The sequence below is a fragment of the Hemibagrus wyckioides genome, linkage group LG06, assembly GCF_019097595.1.
Source record: "Hemibagrus wyckioides isolate EC202008001 linkage group LG06, SWU_Hwy_1.0, whole genome shotgun sequence".
NCBI classification, from domain to species: Eukaryota; Metazoa; Chordata; class Actinopteri; order Siluriformes; family Bagridae; genus Hemibagrus; species Hemibagrus wyckioides.
Window position 1 is genome coordinate 34,270,787 of NC_080715.1, and position 25,823 is coordinate 34,296,609.

General features: G+C 42.4%; 1 protein-coding gene across 1 annotated transcript; it reads right to left on the bottom strand.

Moving 5' to 3' along the window:
* Positions 1 to 801: 801 nt before the first annotated feature.
* Positions 802 to 25,166, bottom strand: foxo3b (forkhead box O3b). Its single transcript, XM_058393578.1, has 4 exons — positions 24,609 to 25,166; positions 23,834 to 24,441; positions 4,501 to 5,939; positions 802 to 3,645 (listed from the first exon to the last, which is right to left on the bottom strand). Exons 2-3 carry the CDS (start codon positions 24,344 to 24,346, stop codon positions 4,515 to 4,517), a joined length of 1,938 nt encoding a protein of 645 aa, XP_058249561.1. The 5' UTR covers positions 24,347 to 24,441; positions 24,609 to 25,166; the 3' UTR covers positions 802 to 3,645; positions 4,501 to 4,514.
* Between the last annotated feature and the right edge of the window lie 657 nt (positions 25,167 to 25,823).

Sequence of the window (25,823 nt, forward strand, 5' to 3'; positions counted from 1 at the left end):
AAGTGTCATTGCTTTATTACCCAGTCAATTAGGTAAGAATGTGTGCACTGAGATTTCACAATGATGCAAAAAAATATGCTAGTTCTCAGCACAGGAGGTTGACAGTGTGACACAGTGTTAAACGAGTGTGTATCTGTGTAATCCTGTTAAAAGTTAAAAGACACCCATGTGTCCCTGCAACTGCATGCTAGCTTAACAAACTAGCAGCCATGCTATGAGCATACATACTCCTGAAATGCTGTACACAGTATTGCAAAAAGCAGCAGAAGAAGCCTTGACATGTCACATATACAGTATGTTACAGCACACTAAATTTATTTTTTTTTTTTTTCTACACCACTTTTTAGGAAGCTGTGGTCAGAGGTCAGATCACAGGGTCAGTTATGATACAACACATCTAGAGCAGAAAGATAGAGGGTTAAGGGCACAACAGAGGCAGCTTGGTGGTGTTGGGGCTTGAACCCTGTCACCTTCTGGTCAGTAATCCAGAGACTTCGAGCCACTACTCAACCATGAAAAACAATCAGCAAGGTATTGCTTAAGGTGGGTTTCCAGAAGCTTCTGTAGGGTCAGTAAATTTGCTATGGTATAGTGTGAAGTGAGAGTGTGGCTCAGATGTCTCAGTACTGGCACAACAAATATAGCCTTTGACATTACATAACTAGTTGACCTTTGGTAACAGATTGTGTCTGTGTGTATGTGTGGAGGGTCATCAGTGCTATTCAGTCCACTTTTTATATTCATTTAAAAACCAGTCAGTGAAATATGAGCCAGGCGTAAAGGACAGAGGTGTACAGCTCATACAGCTCAATCAAGCTTTATTTACATGCGCACCAATTTTATACAAACTAAATTGCAATTCAAAATGGAGTACACAGGCAAAAAATACCCACTAACATCAAGAAGAGAAGTCATTACTACAGGGTCAAGGGGTCAACGATAATAGATGGAGGGGGGCATGAAAGTCAGGAAGAGATTAGAATAGTGGTACTCATTTCGGATTCTCAGCCTGGACATACAACACCTTTGATTCAGGAGGATATTATACATGGAGGTCAACTAGCGGGATAACTAGCATTCCCATGGAACATAGTGAGGTGGGCGGGAACTCCTCTAACTGTTCCCTACCTCTTTTAAAAAAATAAAAAGAAGAAAAAGAATAAGAAAGTGAAGAAGAACCACATGCAAAGTTGTTCTGAAAAACAAGGGCCAATAAAAAAATTTTTTTGTGTGTATCCTGAATGTTAGGCATGGCTTAGGGGATTTTTCTGGACAATGGGCCTCATTTATCAAGCTGGATATGAACCAAAGATTTATATTTATATAGGTGTTTTTTCCATATTAATAACAAGCCATAAAGTAAAAAAAAAAAAAAAAGGGCACACTCAGCTACCAGTAGCTACTCAGGCTAGCATGAGGCTACTGGAAACCCAGTGCTGAGGAGGGAATGGACATTTAGAGAATTGTTTTCAGAGAATGAAAGCTAATATTTAGACTGGTGCATTAACGTCCAGTAAGTGACCTATCTGCTGTTATATCTCAGCCTCCAGTGAACCTTTTCAGATGCTGAAGAATGAAATTGTGTCAGTATGAGTCATCGGAGAAGTTCCTCTTCTTTCCTTCTCCTCGTTTAGCTCTCAGTGACCCTTCCCTTATTCCCGGGTTTAAATAGAAATCATCTGAACATGCTTCACGCATTACGTGCGATTGGGATTTATCGACATACGCTCGATCGAAGGAAATCGGCGTTATACGAACATATTTTCGTAAACGTGGCAGTGAAAAGATTGATAAATGAGGCCCATGACTCTGTGGATTGGTGTTTGTGTGCAGAGATAAAAATGTCTATTACACCTACACAGCACCTGTAGTTTGTGTATTTGAAGGCGGGGTCTGTTTTATATATATATATATATATATATATATATATATATATATATATATATATATATATATATATATAATCTCGACCTAACTCCTCCCCACGAGTGGTCCGAACCCCTCTGACCAAAAAAAAAAAAAAAAATTCATCCCCATACTATTCTCAATACTTCATATATTAAAAAAAAAAACTGTGCCATCACAACATTACATGACTTTTCTCTTTAAGCAGGATGTTTTTTTTTTTGTTTTTTTTTTACATATTTCACACGATGCATATGCACAGTTACATACATGCATAGTGGAAGGAGACGACAGAACACAAACAGAACACTGGGGACTTCGTCGGATTTATACAATTGTAATAAAAGCAGAGTGTTTTTTTTTTTTTTTACCGAAAAGAAATCTCAAGAAAAAAAAAAAAAAAAAAAAAACAACAACAACGAACCCACCCTGAAACCAGCAAGAAATTTTTTTTTTATTTTTTAAGAAGTTTGCTGCTTATATATAAATGCACACATTCCCTTAACATTTCTTATGGTCAAGAAATTGTATACAACCAGGTTGCAGTTAGAACTAAACGGGGACCTGAAATGTTTTTTTTTCTTTTTATCCCCTTTCAACCCTGAGCCACGGTGATGAAGTTTGCATATAGAGACTCTATGATGTCTCTAAATTCAACTATCTAAACTTTTGGCTACCGGCATCTCCAACATGTTCAAGTAATTTGGCAAATATACAAATGATAGCTTATTGTTTTTGCTCAGTAAAGATGGCTTCCACGAATAAAAGCCTACCCACCACTGAATGCTGCCATAAGCTATGCTAATTGTTTACGCTCAGTCCTTCAAGGCTTGGGAACACACATGGCCTCTGTAAAGCACAGGCCCCAACACTGATTATTTAGCACCGGGTATGGCATGGAAATGTTCACAACTCATTCATTTGGCTACACGGATATGGTGTAGCCCAGACACTGCATTACTATTAGCTAAAGAATATTCTTCCACCAGCTAAGCATTTACAACTGAGCAAACTTTCTTTTTCTTTTTTTTTCTCAATAATTACATACAGTACAAACAAACAATAAGTAATTTCTCTTATCATATTGTGCTACAATAAGGTATTACTTCAGTTCTCTGATATTAGGCTACTACTTCAAATTAGAAACTGATTAAACTCTATCCAAAGTGCACCAAGTCAGAACATCCCTCACTCTTCTTTAAAATTTGCAAGGGTTGTGTATATATATATATATATATATATATATATATATATATATATATATATATATATATATATATATATATAGACTCGTGACCTTTGCCCCCAATTAATTAGAACAATTATTCTCGTTTTGATTAAGTGCTTGAACATGACATCTCACAACAAACCAGAAAATCTTTTCCATAGCCCATGAAATTTTTTTAATACCCTGAGCTAGGCATTATGTTGATTAATGGTTGATTATTTATTTATTTTTTTGGCTGGAGGGGTGGTATCTGAAATAGGTGTGGAATTTTTAGTCATTTTTTTTTCCATAAGGGAGCTGGTTGAGACTCCTGTAAGGGTCCTGTGTACAGTTGTTTATTCAGGATGGCGTGTTTCCTGCGTTGAAGGTAAAGGTTCTCCGGAGCTGTAGACTGTAAACAGGCGAAGGTTCCAGTGCATGTTGCTGGCGGCAGGCTTGGCAATGGATGGCATGAGTCTGTGATGGAGGGAAATTTGTCTGTGGGTTTTTTTTTTTGCAATGCAGATTGAGGCCTGAAGAAGAAATAGAATAGAAGAGAAATCGGTTAGTCTTTTACAGCATAGCCTCAGTTTATGTTATTTTCCCATTAATCCATTAGTCAGTACACCAACTTGTTCCACTGGAATTACTTTGCAGTTATATCTTTTGGGATATCTGTCTCTCGAGTATTGAACACCCCATTCCACTCTTCTGAAAAGGCTTTACACTAGATTTTGGAACTTGGGGGCTGTGGGGATGTCTCCATTCGGAACTGGAGGTCTGGTACAGACGTTATTCCAGTTCATCTCAAGGCTGCTCAGGGTTCTTCCATACCAATATTGGAAAACCATGTCTATATGGATCTCGATTTGTTTACGTGGGCATGGTCCTGATACTGGCCTTTTCAATTCCCATTGAAAGGAAATCTTAATACTTCAGCATATGAAGGCACTCTAGACAATTGTGTGCCTTTAACATTGTGGCAAAAGTCTGGGGTCCACATACTTTTGGCCATTTAGTTTTGCAAGTTTCATCAAAGATCTTGATCCTTGATCCTGAAGCAGAACTGAATACATTTACATTTCTGACATTTGGTAGACACCCTTATCTAGAGCAACTTTCATTTTATCTCATTTTATTCAACTGAACAATTGAGGGTTAAGGGTCTTGCTCAGGGGCCCGGCAGTGGCAGCTTGGTGGACCTGGGATTCGAACTCAGAACCTTCTGGTTAGTAGTCCAACCACTAACCATTAACATTTTTCATTAACATGAATAATGGAATGTACATTATTGTTTATTAAACAATTGTATTGAAGCAATACATATAGGAAGCATTTAATGTTTAATATTTCATTTTATTCAAATTTGCATAAAAGGTTTTACTGACCTTTGGAACCACTTTCAGCCCGGCACCCAGCTTTGACTAGACTGTGTTGTCCCATTGAAGCTGCCAACAGGGTTCAGGCTGACGCCATTTTGCACCAAAGCATCAAAGTTAAAGTCTAGACCATCAGCGTCCATTAGGTCTGAGCGGATTATGGAATCCACATCACAGTCAAGACTCCCATTGAATATGTCCAAATCCAGGTCTGTGGGAAAGCGTTCTGTTCCTGAAATCCCCATTCCGTTACTGCCATTCAACCCAGAGTAAACAGAAGCCTCACTCAGCAACATGGACGAGTGCTGCTGGAGATGCTGCTTGGCAGATACTACGTTATTTATCTCGTTGGCCAGGCTTGGGTGACCATTTTTGGGGAGCGAGTGCAGTGATCCTTGGGCATTGGTGGCCTGATGATGTCTGTTGTTCTGGAGAAGGCTGCTCTGACCTTTAAACCCAGAGCTGAATGATGACATCATAGGGTCTTTGGGGTGCATGAGGCCATTGCGAAGACGGGAACTCTGAGAAGCAACGGCTGCACTGGTTTGTGATATGAGCGGGTCAGACTGTGTCATCATGACATCACTATGGTTGTGGGAACCTAGAGACTCAGAGTTAAGCAGCTCCTGAAGGGTGGTGTTCCCAAAACGAGAAATGCTGGAGAAAGACGCTTGCTTGTTCTCCTGGATGGTCTGCATGGGCGTCTGACGTAACGCTCCAGTGGAGGGACCAAAAATGGAATTACCGAACCCTCCACTACTACTGGCACCGTTGGATGAGGAAGAGGAGGAGCCTGGAGAGGAAGTGGTGCTCCCAAAAGTGAAAGTTGAGCCATCTTGACCTGCCTGTGTGGAAGGTACAAGTGTTATGTTGTCCAACAGGTCATCCATAAGGTTGTCAGTTAGCCCATCATTGAGGTTCATTTTGCCTAGTCGTGGAAGCTCAGCTGCGCACGGTTTGGAGTTTGAGGAGGATGAAGATGGAGGAGAAAGGCTGCTGGAACTCGAGTAGAGCATTGGGGAGAGAGGTGGGCCTAATTCATCGTCTGGAACCTCATCCAACTCTGGATTGGCGAGGATTGGTGACAGGCGGCCACTTATTGTGCTAGCATTGGAGTTCGTTCGTGAACGAAAGTCAGTCCAGCAGGAGTCCAGTTCATCGCTGCTCCGTGACGTAGGACTACCCGGCCATTTGGACAAACCCCCAGCAGACACATTCTCCAGCGATCCCTCCTGGGCAGCCTGTAATGCTGCCTTCTTTTTAGCTGCACGTCCTCGCGCACCCTTGGTGTACTTGTTTCCATTGTCCATGGAGACCGCACGACGACGTGGTGCCTTGCCTCCCCTCCCGCCTTCGGGATTTATCATCCACCATGAGCTCTTTCCAGTTCCCTCATTCTGGACACGGACAAAACGGCTGTGCAGGGACAGGTTGTGGCGGATGGAATTCTGTACCAAGAAAGAAAAACAGATGACATCAGTATTTAAATAAATCAAATTATTGGTACTATTACCACAAATAATGAATGTGCAGAAAGTCTATCTATAAGCACACTCCTTTCTTTACTATCTGAAGTAAGAAGATGATGAAATGGAGTCTTCAGTGGAGTCAGCTTTGTTAGGAACAGACTAAATGAACCAACTGAGTCATACAACCCGGTGATGTAGCACACGAGACAAAAATAATGTTCAACATGGGAGACGGCAACTGAAACACAGGTACTTTTGAATAGTAGCTTTTGAAAGGAAGTAGGAAACTGTCTATCTAACTTTATTTCTTGTACAACTTAAAATCTTTTAAAGAAAGTAGCAAACATATGATCAGGCATAACATTATGACCACCTGCCTAATATTGTGTTGGTCCCCCTTTTGCTGCCAAAACAGCCCTGACCCATCATGCACTGTGTATTCTGACACCTTTCTATCTGGACTTCCTATATTTCCTGAGTGACCGATGTCTCATCCAATCAGAGGGAAGAATTCCATTCGCAAAAACTATACCTAACTTTTATATACTGTTACTGTTCTGGAGGACTGGAGTAGATGTTTCCTCAGAGGCCGGCCGTCACACTTGACTTGTGCTATAGGTTGAACCCCATAAGAGTCAGTTGTGCAGCTCGCTACACACCTTTATTTGTCTGTGTTTTCTACAGCAGGTGAGTTTCCCAGTGCATAAGGCTCACACAGTAGTGTTAATATCTGTAATAGTTATACCTTGCATCCAGAACAGATGTTCTTCTCACACTGTACACCTTAACCTGAACGTTACAGATGTTCAGACCCATGAAAGCTAAAGCTGAATCTGATCTTGGGGCTGAGATCAGCAGGTAGGTTACGATATTGCTGCATGTGGATAACTACTGCAAATACTGCTGTCTCTCTGGACACACGGCTTCATGTTTGTGCATGTGTGTGTGTGTGTGTGTGTGCATGTGACTAGAGGAACGGAGCTGAGGGGTGGTGATGACTAAAAACTCAACAGAGAAACATGTTGTGAATGAAGTCATTAAGGTTTATTCTCTCTCTCTCTCTCTCTCTCTCTCTCTCTCTCTCTCTCTCTCTGGTATTTTACCAAAAACGCTTCATGCATGAATTTTAGTTTTTTTATTTAAAAAAAAATAATAATAAAAATAAAAAACAAGCTGGGAATAATTAGAATTTCTCTGAATTTCTCCCAATCACACTGACACACTAAGCCCAAGGCAGACAAGTGTTTGGATTTATACTTGAGCCCACACACTAGGTGTGGTACATGCACACGCACACGCACACACACACACACCCACACATATATATAACCGCTATATAAACTCCTACAAAAATTCTCACACACATTTATTCCTTGTCCTGATTTTTTCTATACAGTAAATACATAATAATAATGATAATAATAATAATAATAATAATAATAATAATAAATATTATTATTAATAGTTTTTTAAATATATAAATATTTTTTTAAAATATTTTAAAAATATATATTTTAGAATTATAATTAATTATTATTATCATTCCTTGATTTTAAAGATATGTTTGTTTTATTCCGGGAACATGTGGTGGGAAATCATTTACCATTAACAGTCGAGTTATTCTGTATTTCTCCACTTCAGTACAGTGTTTTTAATTGTGTGTGTGTGTAAGTGTGTGTGTGTGTGTGTGTGTGTGTTTTGCGTGTATAGGGCTGTTAACTGAGAGCCCAGCTGCACACTGATTTTCTCTGGAACACAGAGGCCTTTTTGTCCTTCAGCAACATGTGGTAACAATCTATCAATGTCAGCAGCCACGCACTCCACACACACACACACACACACGTCTGTAACTTCACTCTGCTTTTATGCTTTTGTCAGAGCGAGCCAAGACATTGCAACACGATAAATAAATACATATATACGTTTGACCAACAGAATCGAAGCAGTCAAAAGGGTCAAATCGTTTTTGTGGCCCGATTCTGGTTTAGTGCAGACATTTAAAGCGGTCACCACGACTCCCGGACAGGGAAACACCGCAGGCTTGTGAGCGAAAAGCCAGTGCTGTGGTGTCAAGGCCGGAGTGCACAATAAGTCAGCAGTGTTGAGCCTCGCCCTCCACGCTGCAGCTCCTCCTCAGCTGATTGGACGCTTTCACTGACCTGACTTTGGCCCTCACCCACGACACAGCATGCATTCCTGACTCACTTTTTCACAGAGCGGCCTTTATCTAACTCTGAAACGTTCTCCAGTCAGATCTATATGTCTAGATTTTTTTTTTTACCAAAGTCTTGATTTTTAACAAAATCTAAATAAATCTCTGGAGTGTTTATTCTGTATTAAAGGCAAGGAATGAGACAGCGATGAGATGATGTCACCGATTTTACTTTTCTAGTGGGACCTGATGACATAATCGGTGATGGAAAAAAATCCCTGTGTATATAAGAGAGAGAGAGAGTGTGTGTGTGTGTATGTGTGTGTTTGAGTCTGTTTATGTGTGCATGTATTCCATAGAGGCAACTAATCCTTTCTTAGTCTCTTGGTAGAATTCACATGCATCATAACAACGAAAAGCCAAGCACCCTTACACACACTTACACACACACACCACTTTTCGAATTTAGTGCAAGGTCATATATATATATATATATATGTATGTGTGTGTGTGTGTGTGTGTATGGGCGGGTTTGTCAAAAGAAGTTTTACCCACAGTGAACTTTCTGTGAGACGCAGGCCCTACGCTGCTGTGTGTGTGTGTGTGTTGTTAAATTTCCAGGAATAATTATTGAGCCTTGTTGCTCAGTAGGAAATTTATAGTTCTCCAAGCAGTTGATTTAATAGAGGGAGGGAGAGACAGAAATTGAGTTAAAGAAAGAGAAAGAGAGAGAGAGAGAGATTTAGGGAGGGAGAGAGAGAGAGAGAGAGTAGAGGAGTAGAATGGACCATTGACACGTAGGAGGCGGTTTATAAATAAACTCAGAGCGAGCGCTGATGCTGCACAGTAGAGGAGAGATATTTATACACAATACACACTCCCTTAAAAAAAATGTGAAAAAAAGCTTAGACCCACAAAACACTGATAAAAAAAAACATGAAGCATATCTGCAGTTTTCCCTTCTTTCTCTCTCTCTTCCTCTCTCTCTCTCCCCCTCCCTCTCTCTCTCAGTCTCTCTGCCTCTTAATCTCTGTCTCTCTCCCTCTCAATCTCACTCCCTCTAACTTTCTCTCTTGTTTCTCCCTTTCTCTCCTTCTCTCTTCATTTACATCTCTCCCTCTCTCTCACCCACCCCCTACCCCACTCTCTCTCCCTCTATCACTTTCTCTCTTGTTTCTCCCCACCTCTCCTTCTCTCTCTCTCTCTCTGTTTCATGTCTCGCTCTGTCTCCCTCTCTCTCCCCCCTTCTCCCCCACCCCCCACCTCTCTCCCTCTCCCTCATTCCCAGCTGCTCTATGTGCTGGACTGTAGAAGAGAACATTCCATTCCTTACTACCAAATGTGCGTGTTTTTTTCTCTTTTCCTTTTTTCTTTCTTTCCCCTGGACAGCACAAGGCATCTGTCTTCATGTGCGTCTGCGTCTTTGTTGCTCATGATATCTTGTGTACATGTGATAAAGTTGTGAAAAGTGTCTAAAATTCTTCATCGATATAAAAACACTCTATATGTTAACTCAGGCTATGTTAAAAAAAAAAAATCTGGGCAGAGTCAACAACATGTTATATTTTATCAATAGATCTAAAAGGATGCACACGTTGCATAATCCGGCACGTTGTTTTCCATGAGTGGGTGTCGTCCTTTCCAACCCACACTCCTTAGCCAATCAGAGGGCTGGCACAGAGACACACTCTCTCTCTCTCTCTCTCTCTCTCTCTCACACACACACTGTGTTTTCGCTGTCCAACTGATTGATACATCACACGTCCTCACACGTGCAACATAAACAACTACATACTGTTTTCTCTTACTTCTGAAACTCAACCCATGCTACCACACCCCCCACCCCACCCACACACACATCCCGTTGTCCCGGGCAACCTGAGGGGCAGCGTCATGGTTGATATCAGCGTGCTCTTTATTATGTCCAGGCAATAATGTCACAACTCTCAGTGATCTGGGAGGAGCTGCTGCAAATCGTGTAATTCTGGAGCTGTAAATTTTTGTCTTGTGCCAGAGAACTGCACGTCCTATCCTACTGAGCTGGCCAATGTAAACACACACACACACACACACATACACACACACACATACACTCACTGAACCAGTGTAGAGAAAAATGCTGGAGCGAAGCAGAAAATGAAGAAAGAACAGGAGACTTGTACTGAAAGCCAGCGCTTAGGTTTCAGACACAGTTAATCCCCTTAATGTTCTTATTCATTCTTCAGCTTTGATTTTTCCTTTATTTTCCGCCACGATCCATTCATTCGCTTTATCCCAGTGTGAAAGAGACTGCGTGTGAATATCCATTAACGAAACTCTAAGCTGAGTGTTAGCAGCCATTCCTGTCTCCGCTGGACTTTTTTTGTTTTGAAGAACCTAATGAGGAATAACTCGCTTACAGATATATGAAAAGTGTGAAAATGTTTCTTCTTCCTTATTCGTTTCAGCAGACTTCCTGTTCACCTATCTGACTAATCGAGAGGGAGGAGACGCCTTCTTCCCTCTAATCAGGAAAAAGGCTAAATGCTCCCTTCCTGTCAACAGCTGATAAATGACCATGAGACGACATCTTGAGCTCCACAACCCCAAAAAAAACTTTTAAACTCAAAGACGACGCTTGGCTCGGGCCACAGAATGAAACAAGAGCTTTAACACTTCAGTAAACACCACACACACATACACACACACACTTTTCCCCCGTTGCTCAATCCACTTCCCGCTTGCCTTCCCAATGCCCTGTCCCAATCCCAGCACCTCCTATGGTAATGGATACCCAGAAGCCCTTGGGCTTAACCGGACACCCTGCGCGGCCTTGGGCGTACTTGCGCACATAAACCCACACATAAACTTTGGGCGACACAAATGTATTTTTAGCGACGGCTGAAGTGAACACTGTGTTCTTTAAGCACTTGCTCCACTGGCCAGAAAAAACCTGATATCACCGACAGTTTCAATCAGACCTTTGACCAGGCGTCTTTACAGTGTTTTCTGTTTCCAGTGGGATCGAGATGTAGATACAACTTATGACATGGCATGGGGTCAGTATAAATAAATAAACAAACAAACAAATAAAGGCTGAATTTGTCTGTGCAAGTTGTATGAACTATTCTCAATAAAATGAAATTAAATAAATGAATAAATAAATTAATAAATAAATAAATAGAGGCTGTATTTATCTATGCAAGTTTTATGAACTATTCTTAAAAAAATTTAAATAAATAAATAGAGGCTGTATTTATTTATGTAAGTTTTATGAACTATTCTTAAAAAAAAATCAGGCTGTATTTATCTATGCAAGTTTTATGAACTGTTCTAAAAACAAATAAATAAATAGATAGATAAATAAATAAATATATAAATAAATAAATAGAGGCTGTATTTACCTAAGCAAGTTCCATGAACTATTCTCAAAAATAAATAAATAAGTAAATAACATAAATAAATACATAAACAGAGGCGGTATCTATGCAAGTTCTAAAATAAATAAATAAATAAATAAATAAATAAATAAATAGAGGCTATATTGATCTTTGCAAGTTTTAAAAACGTTTCTCAAAAAAATAAGAAAAATAAATAGAGGCTGTTTTATCTATGCAAGTCCTACAAACTATTCTAAAAATAAAAACAAACAAACAAACAAATAAATAAATAAAGGCTATATTTATATATGTAAGTCCTATGAAAGAAAAATTATAATATTAAAAAAAATTAAAATAAATACATAAATAAAATTAGATAAATAAATAATATCTGTTGCTTCCTTGCATAGACAATCTAAAAAGTTGGAGGTTTTATTGAAACGTTGCTGTTGTTTTTTTCCCCTCACCACAGCCGTGTGAGCTGATACTTTTATATCGCGTTATAAATGATCTTAATGTTACAGTAGAGTCTAACCCACAGCCTTATCTGTACTAGACAGTCGCTCTGTGTGTGTGTGTGTGTGTTACACTCTAATTTGCTGAGCTCATCAGTCTAGTCTAGTCACTGCAAAGGAAAATGTTCTTCTATGTATATATATATGTATATATATATATATATATATATATATATATATATATATATATATATTTATTTTCCATCACACACACGCACACACACACACCTTTGGATGAATGCAATGCAGCATTAAATGCCAGCTGATAAAATATCACTGAGCTGCCAGCATAAAACCCTCTTCATCCTGGTCTGTTTTTTTTTTTTCCTAAATGAATCACGGCTGCATGCAGCAGGACATAAATGCAGCAGGGATTCCAGCAGAGACCTGCTGACCACTCCATGGGTCAGTTCTCTGCCGTGTTTCTAAGGAAAGGTGTGAAATCTACGTGTATCAGGATTTGGCTAACAAACATAAAGGAATGAAAAAAAAAGGGAAACGGATAGAAAGAATACAGTCGAACCGCATGTCATGGGATTTTCTGCTGCAGCAGCAATTCTCCCACACACACACACACATGCTAGGTTCCTATTCCCTTGACTTTCAAGTCACATGACTTCCTGTTTCTGCTACAACGTGGCAGCATGGAGAAAAGAAAAAAGGCACACATCCACAAAACACAGGTTTCACCACGAGCCGAGTCACTGTACGAGTCTTGTCTTGGTGCGAGCAACTTCAGCAGCGTGGTGCCGAACCACACACACACACACACAAAACCACCAATATTTGCCAGTGCTGAGTAATGAATTAGCAAACACAACCCCACGTGGATGGATGATGGATACACAGTAAAAGGTGTGACTGGATCTCCTCGACTCCAGGGCTTTACACTCAGGAGTGTGTTGTGTCAGGTTTTATTTTTTACTACACAAACCCAACAAAAAAAAGAACTTTGTATAAAAACTCTAAACAAAACTCCTGGAATGTGTGTATGTTTGGATTGTGTAGCAGTGCAACAGACACCACACTTCAATTTCTCACTCTTCTGTCCCCTTGCACTTTTTATTCACTGTTTCCTTCTCTTTCTGTCTGTCTGTCTGTCTCTCTCCCAGTGTCTTTGTTCTGCTCTCTGCCTGTCTGTCTGTCTCTCCCTCTCTCTGTCTGTCTGCCCTCTCTCTCTCTCTCTCCCTCGTCTATCTCACTCTCATTCTCTCTCTCTGTCTCTCTCTCTGTCTCTCTCTCTCTCTCTCTCTCTCTCTTTGTCTGTCACTTTCTCTCTGGCTGTTTCCCCCCTTTCTCTCTCTCTCTCATGCTCTGTCTGCCTCTCTCTTTCTCTGTCTGTCTGTCACTCTCTCAATGTCTTTGTTCTACTCTCTTTCTGTCTGTCTCTCTCTCCCACTCCTCACTCTATATTTCTCTCTCTCTTTCTCTGTCTGTCTGTCTCCCCCCTTTCTCTCTCTCTGTCTCTCTCATTCTCTGTCTGTCTCTCTCTCACTCTCATTCTCTGTCTGTCTCGCCCCCTCCTCTCTCTGCCTGTCTCTCTCACTCTCATTCTCTCTCTCTGTCTGTCTCCCCTCGTCTCTCTCTCTCTCCCTCTCTCTCTGTCTGTTTCTCTCACTCTCATTCTCTCTCTCTGTCTGTCTCCCCTTCTCTCTCTCGCTCTCTCTCTCTCTCTCTCTCTCTGTGTGTCTTTGTTCTTCTCTCCATGAGGCACGTTTTCAGTAGCGAGGCTCAGAGGCATGATGAAACCCACCGAAACCCATCAGACTCAGACGAGCGCTCCGAGCCCCAGCTCACGCTCCCGTATTGATTTTCTTCCCTCGTTCGTCTCCTAATCCCTCATCACGCCATCGGACTCGGTTCTTTCTTTCCTTTTTTTCGCCCCACATCAACAAAACATCTCGATGTGAAATCGGAACAAGAGAAAGCCAAGCAGAATATAGTGAGAGATTTACAAAAACTCGAGAGCATGATAAGGAGCTGTTAAGAGAGGAATATTAAATACACTCGTCCAACAAGTCGCCGTGGTTTCTCTATTTGAATTCCAACACCTCAGGGCACAATTAGTCCAGATATTTCGCAAGAACGACGCCGGAGCCACGAATTCGGACACTTTCCTATCGATTCCTGAAGCACAGACTTTCCTCTGCTTCATGTCAGCTGAATTTCGTGATAAAACCCTGAAGAAAAAAAAACACGTTACCTCTCTTTAGCCTTTGGGGGAGCTTTCTGGCACAGTGCCAGAATATCACTCTCTCACACACACACACACACACACACACACACACACACACACACACACACTCTTACACTCTTACACACACACACACACACACACACACTCTTACACTCTCACACACACACACACACACACACACTCTTACACACACACACACACACACACACACACACAGAGGTTGGACCCCAGCCAAAACAGTTACACACTTTCTACCCTGTTCTTCTGAAATGTTTAAAAACTCGCAACCTCTCATGCATGAGCGGTCAAAAACAGGTGTGAAAAAAAAAAACGAGACAGATGATGAAACATCGAGTCGCTTGTTAAATCTTCTGTTAGAGAAAAAAAAACAAAACTTGAAAAACCTGCAAAGCAACAAGGCTGTTACACAGAAATCCTCAACACTCGCCTCCTCCTCCTCCTCCACCCTCCCAGAGGAGTCGCATAATAACACTGCAATAATAACACCGAGCTCAGAGCTCGGACCAAACGTGGACGCTCAGACGCACACACGCATGCACGAAAAAAAATCATGCTTCCTTACGTGCAAAAATCCCAGATCTATAACATCATGTGTTGCATACAATCGCTGAGTCACTGAGCATTTAAGACAGGCCGTAGAAAAAAGAAAAAGGGAAGTGTGTTTATGTTTTCTTGCAGACGTGTCAGATCACACGGCTCCACCGGTCAGCCAGTTTTTAGACGCTGGTTCGTTCAAAAGGTGTGTGTTCTGTCTCTGTACGCGTGTTCAAGCATCTAAACCAAGTCCCTGTGTAAACACGGCTTAAGGAAGACTCTAATAACCACCGCAAACCCGATCCCCGAAAAAACCCTCGGCGCTACTTCTGCATTTATTAAATAGCGAGTTATAAATAACGAGGCGTGTGTGTGTGTGTGGTGTTCTGGGTGAACGTCGTCTTCCTGAAGTCGTCTTCTTTAAACGTCTTCAGAGAAGCTGCATGCATGCGCATACGCGTGTGGGCCGTCTGAAATCTGGGTAAAGACCGCACAGAGCGTCAGTGAATAATTTATTGGCAGAGCATTAAGTTCTCTAAATCTGTGTGTGTGTGTGTGTGTGTGTGTGGGTTTTTAAAGCATGCACGCTGCACAATGCAAAGCTCATGAGAGTTCAGAGTGGCTTTACGGTCTAGACAGCTGCTGCGCAATGACACGACAGAAGTGACAGCTCGAGTGAGTGTGTGTGTGTGTGTGTGTTTCTGCAGGTGGTTATATCCAGTAAAGCCTCATGCACCTTGTCACACATCTTCAGCAAGGAAGAAAAGGACGAATTTAGGGCACAGAGCTCTCCGACGAAACGGTTTCCTGTGGGATCGGGAATAGAGCTGGACGCGGGACACGAAAAACAGAAAGGACGCCGGTTTGACCTGTCGCTATGGTAACAAGTCGGCGTTCTGCATCCTGTTTTTTTCTCTTTTTTTTTCATCTTTCTGCGTGGTTTGAAACTTTTTAGAAACAAACACTTTTTAGAAATTGAAGATCGAATAGCCGTGTTTATTTTTTTTTCTTTTCCCTCTGTGAGTTACAGTTGGAGTGTAGGAGGCCTCTCTCTCTCTCTCTCTCTCTCTCTGTGGTTCTCTCTCTCTTTCTCTCTCCCTCCCCCTCTCTTCTCTTCTCTTTCTCTCTCAGAAGGAGTGAGCTGGAAGACTGCCAGGGTACACGGTCACGGCTCTCTCTCTCTCTCTCTCTCTCTCACACACACACACACACACACACACACACACACACACACACACATTGACCTACATACACTTCCACAGTGCTGAGTGGCCCACTGAATGTTCCAGCCAGTCACATGCGGGGGCGGAGTGCCGTCTAACCAATCACAGCTTTTCTATTCTCCATACAGCGAAACAGAGTGAAAGAGAGAAAGGGTCTGAAAATGGAGTGCGAAAGGGGGGAAACGGGGCGTCACGGAAAATGGATAGAGACTGAGCTCGGTCCAGAGACGCTCATGATGAGAGAGAGAGAGAGAGAGACAGACAGACAGAGAGAGAGACAAACAGCCAGACAGGGGGGAGAGACAGAGAGAGAGAGAAACAGACAGAGAGTGAGAGAGACAGAGAGTGAGAAAGACAAAGAGAGAGACAGACCGACAGAGAGCGAGAGATTAAAGATTTAAGATGAATATTTGCATGTTCTGTCGCTTTTTTCTGTCTTTCGCTTTGTCTATAGATTCCCAAACATTTGATTGACCAGTTCTCTGACCAGAAGCAGACCCGTTTCAGGTGAACCACCACGTCGTCGAAGGACACACACCTGGTGACCTCATGAAGCCGTCTGATTAAAGATCACGCTGATAAAAAGCTTCTCAGTTGCTACCTTTGCTCTTTTATCTTCTGACCTCAATACAATTCAGTTTCTTTCACTCACTCAGTCCTGGTATCTGGGTGGTGATGGTGTGGTAGATGTAATCAGCTACAGTCAGTAGATTACTGTATGATAAACTGACTCTTCTAATCACATACACACACTGAGAGCTGCTCACATGGCCATCTGACCACATGACCAGGCACCTGATTACTACTGCAACTCTAATCTTTATACACTAAAGGCATTAGAGTGCAACGTTCGGTTGCTTTTCCTAGACGCCGTCGTCTTGGATTCCTATTAAAAATCTATCCGAAACGTTTTAATCCTTCTCCAGAACTTTGTTCATCCAGTGATGTCACCAGAAGATTCAGACTAGAGTGTAGAGATCCCTCATGATCATCTCCCCCAGTGGAACAGGGTCAAAGGAGGTGCAAAGATTTCTAAAAATTCTGATCAGTAAAGCATTTATACCAGTTAGAATCTGATGTGGTGTCCTTTTTTTTATATTCGTGCAGCTTTTTGTGTTTTCATGGAAAAACCTCTGAACCATCGGCAGAGCCACAGCTGCAGGAAGCGGGGCGGGGGAATGAGGGAGAGAAATACTAGGTGAAAGAAAAGCAAAACAAACAAAAGAGAAGGAGACGGGAAAGGAACATTAACCCTGTATATACACGAGAGGGGGGGCAGGCAGAGAGAGAGAGAGAGAGAGAGAGAAAGAGAGAAACTAAGAATATTGGACATATGATCCACTTTACACTAGACACAAAAGCAGTCCTATAGACTATAGACATACGACCACATGGTCAATTAATCAGGGTAAAAGCCTTCTCAGGCAAACAGTGATGTCACCAGCAACCAGATAATGATCCTGGACTGCTCATGTTCTCTATCTATCTATCTATCTATCTATCTATCTATCTATCTATCTATCTATCTGTACACTTTTTCTTGCGCAGCATCTCCTGCTTCTCCACAGACATTTTTCCTATAAGATCATTTATACCAGAAGTTCTTACAGCTAATTGTCCATTCTGCAGCATCACCATGTCGTACGAGACGCTTGTTAAAAGTCTTGGCACGCGGATCGTTTTAACACACAGCTTTTGGTTACTTAGACGCCACTTTTTTCAGGAATCTACATGACCGCCCCGTTGTCCACACACCAAAGCGCTGGATAAACCTCGTAAAGATCTGCCGGAATGCTGAAAGATGGGTTTGCCTATCCAAATTAGGGAGAGAAAAAAAAGAACATCAGCGCACTGTACACTACAAGCTTTCATGCTAATGCGTGCACTATTATAACCTCCTACATGTGCTTGAGAGAGATAAAGCCTGACCCCAGTCCGGGCCTCCTTACTGAGGAAAGAAAAAAAAAGGTAGCAGAAGAAAAGAAACACTCTTCTGCAGTAGGTGCTGTTCCTGTTATTAGTGTCTGAAACAAAACACTATGAAACAAAACACTTTTCACAACACTAATGATACACTGATCAGGTATAACATTATGATTCATCATTTATGCCATGATATGCTATCAGTATATCCAAAATATGAACGTCCTTCCTCAAAGTAGCACTGAAGGAACTCCATTTTCTTATAAATATATACACCGATCAGCCATAACATTATGAAGACTGAGAAGTGAAGTGAATAACACTGATTATCTCCTCATTATGGTACTTGTTAGTGGGTGGGATATATTAGGCAGCAAGTGAACATTTTGTCCTCAAAGCTGATGTTAGAAGCAGGAAAAATGGAGTTTGACAAGGGCCATATTGTGATGGTGGATAGACCACTGGATCAGATTCTCCAAAACTGCAGCTCTTGTGGGGTGTTCCCAGTCTGCAGTGGTCAGTATCTATCAAAAGTGGTCCAAGGAAGGAACAGTGGTGACCTGGTGACAGGGTCATGGGTGACCAAGGCTCATTGATGCACGTGGGGAGTGAAGGCTGGCCCGTGTGATCCGATCCAACAGACGAGCTACTGTTGCTCAAATTGATGAAGTTAATGCTGGTTCTGATGGAAAGGTGTCAGAATACACAGTGCAGGACGGGGCAGGGCTGTTTTGGCAGCAACACAATATTAGGTTTGTGGTCATTATGTTATGCCTGGTTGGTCTATACACAGAAATTACGACAAGGTTTTAATACGCTGACAGAAGTGACTGGCTAGCAGTCGCTTCATGAGTGAGAGTATCAATGTCACGGAAATCTTACAGAAAAACTGTGACATGAAGAAAACATGAAAGCCAAAAAAGTGTAAAAAAAAAAAGAGGAGTGGACTCCACACATGAACATACAAATAAGGGAAGCTCTGAAGCGTGCAGCCGGAGCACTGTGCTGCAGAAAGAAGTCTCTCTGTACAGACGAGCACACGGGGCATTAACGGGCAGTAGGCGGTACGAAGACACTGGACCGTGAACTTGCTAAAGCCTGTGAAGGACTGGTTCTGATGCACTGGATTGCCTCTCATTTGTTTAAGGCAGAGAGCAAAAGCACCATAGCTACTTTAATGCAGGGTAAAGCATGTGTGTGTGTGTGTGTGGGGGTAAGACTATTGCCTTTCAGTATGCAGGCACACTCTGGGCTCTAGCTACACCATTAGAACTGCTTTCACACATCTAGAGTGCATGCACGCTTCAGTACCACGTTATTGCATTAATGTAAATCCTGTGTGCCGTTTATTATAATGTTCTTTAGTCATTTACTGTACAGACAAGTCAACAAGAATAGCTCTGATTTAATTGTTTAATTATTAATCAATTGATTGATTGATTAATTGGGCAAAGGTTCCACAAATGTGATTCTGGCATGCAGCCGAATATAATAGTTTGCAATAAACGCATTTCTTTTTCATTTGAACTAATAAATGAGACGTGAAAATCCATTTAAGAAAAACAAAACATGCAGCAAACAAGTGGTATAAACATGCCGGATTGTGTAAGAGTGAGCTAATTTAAATAAAAACGTGCGAGTCAGCTATTTAGAGTGAGTACAAGAAAGGCAAACCTGCAGAAGGATAAATAGAGAAAGAGAGAGAGCGAGTGAGAGAGAGAAAAAGAGACAGATAGTAGAGACAGGACTCGATGTGCCTCGGAGCTCTGGAGCAATTTCATGCCCTCATAAACCGAGAGAGAGAGAGAGAGAGAAACAGAGAGAGAGAGAGAGAAAGAGAGAGAGTATGGGGGAGGATTAATAGTAGAATGAATAAAACTGAAAGAACACAAATCTAGCCGCAGAAAGCAACAGGCTTGTAAGATCTCCATTCTTTACAGTGTGTGTTTAAAGCACTGATAGCGTTACAGGCACAAACCTGTTCACCTGCTGAGAGTGAAACAGGAGCTTCAGCCTCTGAAACTTTACTGCCGGAGTTCAGCCGGAGTCCTGACGCTGCACTTTTGGTGCACGACTGCTCGAATATCACCGGGGCTGCCCTGGGGGTCACCGTTAAGACAGGTGTGCAAACACTAAAACGTGTGGAAATTTGCGATAAAGGGCTTCAAGATAGCATGTCCTCGAACACTAGCTAGCTGCGCCTGCAGAGCTTAGCTGTCAACTCGGCTTTCTTTAGTCATCCGGAACGTTCTTTACTTCAGATTTTCAGACTTAGTGTAAACCTTTACCAGGTACAAATCCCAGAGCACTAAAAGGATCATCGTTCCTCTATAGGGTTCCATCCCGAGACAGCTGGAGTATACATTACAGCACCTTTGACTAGCAAATCTCATACTTGCATGTGGCTACTGAGCCATTTGTTTAGTCATGGAGCGAGGGAAAAAGAGGAAGCGAACAGGAATGTCGCAGTTCCCTGAATAAAGGGAGACGTCTTGGATCCGAATCCAAGGGGAAAAAAACAACAACGCAAACGTCATCAATCTTCAGCGTCCACTGACGTACAGTGCCCTGCTCACTCCATTGTTCTCTTTGTCCAGCTCTGCTTAGCTCAGCTCTTCCCTGGAGAGCGCAACACTAGATCTTTATTCTGGACGAGGAATGATTTAGGACATGAGACATGCTTCACTTGCCCTTTGTTCCTACTTAGGAGACCACTAGATGTGAGAGTAAAAAGGGAGGATAAGGAACCGAAGAAAATGGAGCTGAAGATCAAGTACCTTTGTACTCAAAGAATGCTAGCTTTATGGTAGACAATTATTAATTTTAATTAAGAACTGTTTTGCCTCAGCGACACTGCCGTAGCAGACAGCTTTAATCGCACAGGACAAGTCGTGAGGACAAATCAGACCTTCAGAAGTCTTCAGAAGGTCGGATCGTACCAACAAAGGGGGGGGGGTCAATTTCAAGTGCAATAAAAAACAGAAGTGCAGTGTTGGAGTATAGAAGATGCGCCAGAATCTCCCACAGTGTATGACCTTTCATGTCCTTGGAAGTACTTTTGATTCTGATGCACTCACTTACAGGAAGTGTGTCTTAGCCTGATCAAGCTGGAGTTATGGAACTGGATCTGGAGCTTTTGTCAGGAACAAAGGGAATTTAGTGGGATAGGACACCGGTGTATCACAGAGCACCGTGCACACACTTGCATGATCATTCACACCTGAGACTGTGTGAGATCTTAGGCAATACACCTACAGTAAAGGTCAGAGAAACCCAGAGAAACCCTAAGCAATCCTGAGGATCTCAGAAGAACCCAAAAGGCTTGATAAAGACATGATGCAATGAATCATTTCAAACAAAGGAATCTGTGTGTGTGTGTTCATCTGGCACACATTTAACCGTGTCGACTTCTCTGAATAATTGTAGTCCTAATTAACAGAGACACATTTCTACGTTCTGGAAAGATTTCCAGTTTGGATGGAAAAGGAACCGTACTCTCTCTCGTAGTCCTGTCATCCAAGGTTCGGTGGGTTACCATGGCAACACATGACCGTCTGAAAAACCTATGACTATCCTGACTGACAAAACATCCTCGCTCACACACACACTCAAATGCTTTGTGGCAGCAGTGCCAGCCAGTGAGGCGCCCACACCACCTCACCCTCTTGTGAACTTACACCACACATGGGCAACCATGGCAACAAGCCACCAATCACATGACGCTAGAAAAGAAGACATTATTTACTTCTGAGCACATGCTGCAGCCCTGTGCTTCCACCCACATGGATTTATTCACTCGGTTCAGCTGAAGAACTACAACATGAAGATCAAACTGATAGTTCTTCACAAGTTCTTCTCTGTTCTCCTTTTGCAGCTAGTGCTGCACAATGGCCCAAAACACCTAAAACACACATGGAGAAAGGTGCGAATTCTTCAAAACATGAGGATGAATTCTTCAGTGGTGATTGATAAACGATCCTTCACCACGCTTCACACGACTGACCCTTCCGCACTGCATACCTCCATATCTTTTCATCGACTGCGACTTTATGAGCGCTGCATTATTACCTATGCTACCCCTGACCGTCCTGCCCCACCCCCCTCTTCTTCTCCAACCGCAGCACATCCCATCAGACAAAGGAAAGTCCATCACGACGTCCAGATAGACACTCAGAGCTTCATTTCTGCGTCTAATTCATGCAGGTTAAACCTTGAGAGAAACTTTGTATTATATCATCAGGTGCAGAATTTCCAGCCATACACACCCTGTGAGCTAAAGATACACACCTTAAATGCACGCGATCATTTTGTTAAATTTGTCTAGGTTTAATATGACATGCTGGCACTGTGCCAGATGTTCAGTTCAGTAATAGCTCTGGGAAGGAATGTGTTGCGGAGCGGACAGGAGACCTCTCTCTCTCTCTCTCTTTCTCTCAGATAACAACAGAAGAACAAAAGCTATCTGAAGCACGGTGTGTGCATGTTATAGCACAATAAAAAGCCATATAGGGAGGTTTGTGTTCTCCAATGTGACCTGACTATACTGGAAAGGAAATGTCTGGACATATGGTCCAAAGAAAGACCCAAGCTTTGTTTACACAAGGCCTGCTTTTGACTCTCGTACACGTGAAGACTCCACATTTCTTTGGATGGCTTCCATATATTGGTTTTTACCATCAGGAATTTAGCTAACAGAGCAGATAAACAGATGTGGAGCTCTTATATCTATCTCTGGTGTTTTCACAACAAATTGTAATGATGATATCCGGTTGTTCCTTATTGACCCTTAGTGACCACATAGATGCTTAAATACATCTTTAAATTCTTCTTGAGATTTTAGGAGTCTGATCTTCCTCGAGGTTTTTAGTGAAACTGGCCCTTCATTTTGATTTACTGATAAACTGATGACCTTAACGTGAGCTTTTTAAAAGCTTTTGGTGGTGTTGTAAAATTTGATTTAACCAATTATGTACTACAGGCCTTAGAAGAACACTGTGCTTTTTTGTGTTGAAGTAACCCCCGAACTCAAGCGAGTCCCATCTGATCTTGTCCATAAATACCCTGCTATCCGCTTTTAGTTAGCTATCTTTACTGTTAGCTAATCACCTAACCAGTGCCAAGATCCTGGAGGACTCTGAGATGTTCTCCATCTTGATTTGTGTTACAGTTTGTCTAGTCTGTAGCCACCTTTAGGCAGAAAACATATGAGCACAACCTTCACAGGAACATGTCCAGGCAGGTTTTCTTGAACCTGACCAGATATAGGAAACACATTGTTTTAAAGATTTCATCATAATTCATGTAGTGAAGGCTGAGTTCCGCCTACAGGTGTGTCACACAATGGAGGTGTGTGTGTGTGTGTGTGTGTGTAATTACTGATAAATTATGATCACGTTGTCGTCTGAGCAGTGATAATAACTTCCTATGTCCTATGTCATGCAAGTCATAACACCCTTTACACTACAAAAGGCTCGAGAGAGACTCACATCTTTACCTTCGCAAGGTATTACAGGTTAACAATGTGTTTAATCATCTAAATGATAGATAATTACAAATGAATTCCACTGCATTACCCTGATTTATGTTTCTTTTTTAAGTAAAGATGACAGCGTAATTATTCACGCGCCTGTCTTTTAATGTCCTTCGAACAACGAGTTCAGCAAACATTTTAAACGCATTAAAAAATTAATAATGTTTTTGTTTACATATGATGTCATAAGCATCGCCGCCTAACTGAGTCACGCGGACGCTCCTGTCGCTGTGCTGGAAGCGCGCGCTCGTCTTGAGACACGGGCCCAAACGCGCGCGCACGCCAGAACATGTGTTCCTTTTGTTTTTGTTTTTGTTTTGGTTGTGGCGATCGCGGTGTACTTTGCATGAGCACCTTAGCACGAACCTAATATGAAGAAATTAGCTATGAAATGCATACTGACAGTAGTGTCTACGTACCTTCCAGCCAGCAGAGCTGTTGCTGTCTCCTTTGTCTTTGAAATAGCTGACATTTCTGACCATCCAGTCGTAAATCTGGGAGAGGGTCAGTCTTTTGTCCGGCGTGCTCTCTATGGCTTTTGTGATAAGATCTGCGTAGGACAGGTTACCCCAGGCGTTCCTGCGAGATGAAGACTTGCGTGGGGTTTGCTGCTGCACCCCCTGTCCGTTCACCTCAGCTGCGCGCGCTGCAGCCTCGACCTGGCTCTGCGATCCCGCATGATCCTGATCCTGATCCCCACTCGAGCTCAGCCCATCGGGCCTGCCGTCGTCTCCGTTCGCGCTGACAGCCATTGCAGTCTCTTCATCATCCTCTTCCTCCGGGATGATGTACGTGTCTTTGGCCTCTGGTTTCGCCAAGCTGGACTCCGGCAGCGGCCAAGTGCATGACCTCGGGCGCTTCTGAGGCTCAAAGTCCGGGTCTATGGCCACGTCTAGACTGGACAGAGGCTCGGTGGATGTTGTCTCAGCCATGGAGACGTCGGAACCTGTAGCCTGTCGCTGCACGAGCTCCTCTGTGCAAGTTTAGATACTCTCAAAGTGTCGTGCCATGAACGCGTCCCGACAATCTGTAGAGATTGTCAAGAGAAAACACACACGCACACACACGAATTAGGTTACAGATGGCACGTGCGTTCAGCAAAACTGTGCGCTATAATAGAATAAAATAGAATATAATGATTTGTCTATTATAGTCTAACCACACACACACACACACACACGCACGCACACACACCATTCACCGGGACCTGTTCAGATCCCGCAGCCTTCCCCGCCGTACACCGGACTCCGTTTCTGCGGCGCGCACGAGCTCACACTGAGCACTGATGTAATGCAGCTGTGAGTCTCACGCGCACTTCGCCAACAGCCAAGGAGAGAGCGCCAAGACGTCACTAAAACCATCCCATTCAGTCAAATCTCCACGCGCTCTCCAGAGGACCAGGACTTAAATTCAAAACAAAATTTATAATAATAAAAAAAACGCAGCGTGAGATCTAGAAAGCTAGAATATCACTGCTCGTATTAGTCATTTGGTTTCGCTTCTCCGCGTTCCTTTTTACTCACAAAGAGAATGCTGTGCAAAATAGAGAGAGAGAGAGAGAGACACCAGCTAATCTCTCGCGATCTGGAAAAAAGCAAACAAAAAAATCTTGTGCTCTTGTTTTCTTACTGTAGCTCAGAACACACTCCAGCACTAAACTAGCTCGTGATCAAATTATACAAAGGACTGACTGCAGACAGACAGAAAGCGAGAGAGAGAGAGAAAAAGAGAGAAGAGATTAAACCCGTCATCCACCCCCTCCCTCCCTTCTCTGCGCGTGGGATCGCCTTTTAAAGGGCCATGGCCCGTGAAGTACAGCGAGCGCTCACACGAGGGCATGTTCAGACAAGCCTAAGATTGCCAAATATAGTGCAAGTTGCATGAGAATGAAGAGTGTGTGTGTTTACACATCTGACAAGCTATTGACGTTCGTTTAGTAGAATACAAGTCCACTGTGTGTACAGCATTTCATTCACACTGATTGCACACACACAAATATACTATCTATCTATCTATCTATCTATCTATCTATCTATCTCTCTCTCTCTCTCTCTGTGTGGAAGATCTCGAGTGTCCAGCACAGAGCCCTGACTCTGACTCAACCCCACTCAACTGGAGTCTCCAAAACATCCAAACATCAGAGTCTGATCTCACCAATGATCATCTAGAGCATCCATTAAAACAGTAAATAAATCATGTTCATCCAGCACATCAGAGATGTTCGGTCAGGTGTCCGCATCCTTTAGTGCTCCATGCTGGCCCTTTAATCCCATGTAAAAGCTCCTGACACACCCCCTTTTTCCGCCAGCACGAGAGAGCTTTCAAAGATGTGACATCATACTGTTAGAAATAAAGAACCAGTGCGTCTTATGACCAATGATTTCACACAAACCTCTATGTCTAATACAA

Coding starts and splice junctions, on each gene's coding strand:
- foxo3b (XM_058393578.1), bottom strand. CDS start 24,346: ATGGCTGAGACAACATCCACCGAGCCTCTGTCCAGTCTAGACGTGGCC. Junction 5,940..23,833: donor ACAGCTCTGCTGGCTGGAAG/GTACGTAGACAC, acceptor TTCTTGGTACAG/AATTCCATCCGCCACAACCT.